This window comes from Rhagoletis pomonella, unplaced genomic scaffold (genome assembly GCF_013731165.1).
Source record: "Rhagoletis pomonella isolate Grant_MI unplaced genomic scaffold, Rhpom_1.0 Rhpom_scaffold_09781, whole genome shotgun sequence".
NCBI lineage: Eukaryota > Metazoa > Arthropoda > Insecta > Diptera > Tephritidae > Rhagoletis > Rhagoletis pomonella.
In genome coordinates this window covers 1-4,950 of record NW_023468306.1, presented here as the reverse complement: position 1 = coordinate 4,950, position 4,950 = coordinate 1, and the positions used below count along the sequence as shown (strand labels likewise).

At 34.1% G+C, this 4,950-nt stretch overlaps 1 protein-coding gene across 1 annotated transcript; it reads right to left on the bottom strand.

Moving 5' to 3' along the window:
• Positions 1-570: 570 nt before the first annotated feature.
• On the bottom strand, positions 571-4,944 carry LOC118756317 (the record flags this gene model as incomplete). The annotated part of the gene is made up of 2 exons (XM_036491089.1): positions 4,923-4,944; positions 571-1,352 (listed from the first exon to the last, which is right to left on the bottom strand). A coding segment is annotated over exon 2 (642 nt), but the record flags the coding sequence as incomplete, so codon positions are not given.
• Between the last annotated feature and the right edge of the window lie 6 nt (positions 4,945-4,950).

Here is a 4,950-nt window from a genome sequence, read left to right as displayed (position 1 = left end):
TGCCTCGATTTGTGCCATCAGGGTATTTAACTCTTCGAATGTCATTGTGCCTTCGGTTACTCTAAAGAAGTGCTTTTTCACGCTTTTCACCGCGGCTTCCCATAATCCGCCCATGTGTGGCGATTTAGCTGGTATATTTATCCATTTAATCTGCCTTTCTCCACAAAACCTTTCTAATTCCTCGGTATGAGTTTTATTTTTAAACATTTTGTAAATTTCGTTTAGACTATTTGCTGCTCCAATGAAATTGGTGCCGTTATCAGAATATATTTTTATAGGGCAACTTCGCCTGGCTACAAAACGCTTCAAGGCACCTAAAAATGCTGCAGAGCTAAGGTCCGATGCGACTTCCAAATGTACTGCTTTTGTTGCAAAACAAACAAATACACATATATAAGATTTGTCGAACCTTTTCCCTCTAATTTTATGGTGAATATGTATTGGGCCTAGGAAGTCAATTCCTACATTTAAAAATGGCCTAGTTTTAATTACCCTGTCTTCTGGTAAATTTCCCATCAATTGGTGTAGTGCCCTTGGTTCAACCTTAAAACATCTGTAGCACAGCCTTACTATTTTTGTGGTCAATTGTTTACCACGCAATGGCCAGTATTTTTGCCTTATGATTGCTAGTAATCCCTGAGGTCCTACATGTAAATGTTTAATGTGAAGGCCTTTTATCATCAGTTCTACATATTTGTCTCCATACGGAAGTAGAATCGGATGCTTTGCTTCAAAGGACAGCTTGCTGTTTTCTATTCTACCTCCTACTCTTATTAATCCGTCATTATCTAGGAAAGGAGACAGTGTGGATAATTTTGAATTTGAGGTTACTACTTTACCCTTTTGTAAACTTTTTATTTCCTCCTTAAAATGTTTACCTTGGACATTTTTAATAATTACATTCAAGGCTATTTTTCTATATTCTCCCCAGGAAAGCAACTCTGTTTTCTTGCAGAGTTGAGTAAATTTGTAAATCTGAGCAATTACATTCTGAAGGTAATTGAAATCACTTTTATGATTTATTTTGTCCCACAGGGAATCTTTGTTTATTAGTACCCCCACTTTTTTTATACTTTTTAATTCTGGAATACCATCATTTTTGTCTACCTTAAAGTTTTCAATTTCAATTTTCTTTTGTTCTAAAAAATGCGGACCAGAAAACCAAAATTTATTATCAATTAACTCCTTACCCGACATTCCTCTGGATAGCATGTCGGCAGGATTCTCTTCCGATCTTACGTGATTCCAATCCTCGATGTTGCTGTAGGATTGAATGTGGCTTACTCTGTTGGCTACGAAGATTTTAAGAGTAGCTGGGTCCAAATTTAGCCAGCTCAGTACGATGGTTGAGTCTGTGTAATAAAGAATTTTATTAAAATTGTGTTTCAAGCTTATTAGAACTTGTTTTACTAGATCAGTAAGTAAAACTGCTGCACATAATTCTAATCTCGGTAATGTAACTACCTTGATTGGTGCAACTCGCGATTTACCTGCTGCTAAGCGTGATGTCACCTTTCCTTCATTACTGATTGACCTTACGTATACTACCGCGCCATAAGCTTTCATTGAGGCATCACAGAATCCATGAATTTCCATTGTCTCTGCTTTTTTACTCATCAAATATCTCGGTATTTTTATATTATTCAGTGAATTAAAATCAGTTCTTATATCATTCCAAGTTTTAATGATTTCTGCTGGTAAAGTTTGATCCCAGTCTATTTTTAATTTCCATAATTGTTGCAACAATATTTTTGCAGAAACAATAATTGGGTTTATTAAGCCTAATGGGTCAAATAATTTTGAAATTTCAGAAAGAAGATTTCTTTTGGTAGGTTTTACGTCTTTTATTCCTTGACATTTTATAACTAAGGTGTCGGTTATAGGGCTCCAAGTTAAACCTAGTGTTTTCACTTTACATTGCTCCTCTTGATCAAAATCTAGTTTACCTCTCTGATTTTCTTCTGGTATCCCTTCAAGTAGGTCTTTGGAATTTGAACACCATTTCCGTAACGGAAAACCATAATTTTGCAAAATCTTGATTATTTGATTTTGGAAAAGTTTTAATTCTTCAATGTCATTGCTACCCGTCATTAAATCATCCATGTAAAAATCTTCTTTTATAATTTTTGAAACTTTTGGATAGTTGGTTTTCTCTCTATCTGCAATGACTTCTAAGCATTTTGTAGCCAAGTATGGAGCTGCTGACGTACCATATGTCACGGTTTTTAGAGCATATATTTTCAACGGCTGCTCTTTGGAATTTCTCCAAAATATTAATTGGTATTTACGATCTTCTTTTGTTATCCAAATTTGTCGAAACATTTTTTCAATGTCTGCAGATATTACATATTTGTGTTTTCTAAATCGGAGCAATATATTGAATACGTCTTCTTGTAGTCTTGGACCCGTATATAGTAAGTCATTAAGAGAATTGTTACTAGTGGTTTTGCATGACGCATCAAAAACAACACGTAACTTAGTTGAACTACTCTCTGGCCTCAATACGCAATGATGAGGTAGAAAATATTTTTGCTTCAACTGGTCGACATCGTTTGCTAATGCCATATGACCTAAATTAATATATTCATCCATAAATTCTTTATATTGATTTTTCAATAAAATATTTTTGTCTAATTTTCTTTCTAATGCAAAAAATCGTTGCTTAGCAATGATTTCAGAATTTCCTAATTTATTTGGATCATTCTTAAATGGAAGCGCCACGCAAAATTCATTATCTTTTGAATGCTTTGTATTTTCATTAAAATGACTTTCACAATTTTTTTCGTCCTTTGTTAAATATTTTTTCTGAGTATCTATTTCTTCAAGTTCCCAAAACTTCCTTAACTGGTTATCCAAATTTTCACTGTTATAAGTTAGCACTCCACAATGACTGGGAGATAATTTTATATCTGCTTTTCCTCCAGCCAACCATCCTAATGCACTGTTTTGGAAACTGTACTCTTGATTTTTTATTTTTATTTGGCCACGTTTTAGTAAACAATGATAAATTTCTGCTCCAAGTAATGCGTCAATTTTGCTTGGAGTATCAAATTTCGGGTCAGCCAATTTTATTCTATTAGGTAGTTCTCCACTTTCTATTTTAGTAGATGGCAGCTGTGAAATAATTTTTTCTACCACGAGTGCTTCAATATGTGTTTGGTATTCTGTTACTTTTGATTTAATTTCTGTAACCACTCGCTCCTGTATGTTGGAAATATTTTGCCCAATACCTTCTATAGTGGTTTTTCTATTTTCACTTTTTAATTTTAGTTTATTTTTTAATTGCTTTGTGATTAAATTCACTTGGGATCCATTGTCTACCAATGCCCTTGCGTTTATGAATTTTCCTTCGGAATTCTTTATTTTAATTATGGCTGTGGATAAAAGCACATATTTATTTTTATTTAAATTTTCACTGTTCACTGTACTAGCAACCGCGTTTGTGTCTCTGTGGAGCATCCAATGATGCTCTAAATTGCAAAAGCGGCAGTTTCTGAAGTTACAATTTTTGAATGCATGTCCACCATTCAGACATTTTTTACACAAATTTTTATTTCTTATGATCATCCACCTTTCTTTTATGGATAAATTTTGAAATTTTGTACACTGATTTAAATAGTGCGGCATTCCGCAATCCATTGCACATTTTGTTTCCACTGTAGCATTACTTTTTTTAATATTTTGCTCGATTTTCTTCATTCCGAATGCATTTTCTTTTGCTTCTAATGCAAAGAACTCTTTTCCGAGAAATTGTAATAATGAATCTAGTCTCGGCAATTCTCTAGAATCTTTTAAAGAGGATTCATATTTCATTCTCAGCGAGTCATCTAGCTTTCTTACAAGCAAAAAATTAAGTAATGCTTGGAGGATTTCTTCTACTGACAATTTAGTTGCTTTTAACGCTTGCACGCTTTCTTCGATAACTTCCTTTAATTTTTTTACACTATTAGCAGCTGAATTTGTAAATGGTGCATCTACCAAATTTTTAAAGTAAATATTAGTGATGGCCCTTTTATTATCAAAACTTTCTTTTAGCAATTTCCATGCTACTGAATAATTTTCTTCTGAAGCTGGAAGATTTTCTATTATTGTTGCCGCATATCCTTTCAATTTAGATTTTAATATGCACATTTTTTGCACTGTAGATATGTTTTCGGCATCCACTAATTCATGAAATAGTTCTTTGAACATATTCCATTTCGTATAATCCCCATAGAAGCTTGGAATTTCAATTTGAGGGAGATTAAAAGTTCTTACTCTTATTTTCTCTTCCCCTTTTTTTTCAGGAGTGTTACTTTTCGGTAGTGAGTTTAATTCTTTCCTCAACTGCCTAAACTTGTATGTTAGTTCATCCTCCGAATGAACTTCAAGATATTGCAAAAACAAATCTTTCGCCAGATTTGAACACTTATTTACTTCTTCTGGATTCCCTGTTCCAGCAAGAAGTGCTTCAAAGTTTTCTTCCCAATCGCTTATTGCGAATTCAAACTTTATTTTTAGTACAGAATTTTTGTTCTGATCGTCTTTGAAGAACTCGTCCTCGCTTTGAACGCTTTTTATTGGCATGGATTTTAACATCTCCATGCATTTTTTTATGAGTTCCCTAACCTTAGGGGCATACCTTTCGGTATAGTATGGGTTCCGCGACATCGTTGCCGACGGTTCCCCAAGTTGCCGATCGTTGTCTTCCAGCATTCGGGACAGGTGAGTTACTCGCAGTGTCCAATCATCGACCTGTCCCCTAGTCACAGGAGTCGAGTTGATGTTTACTAACGCGTTATGTAAACCCTCAATCTCACTCCCAATGGCTTGCGGGCTGAAAATAACTTTCTCCATTTTTTCTATGTAATATTTACTATAGGAACAATTTTGCAAGGAACTATATACGTATGTTTATTGCTTTTTTTTTTTTTTTTACTTACTGTTCGTATCCGGGGTCACCAATTTGAA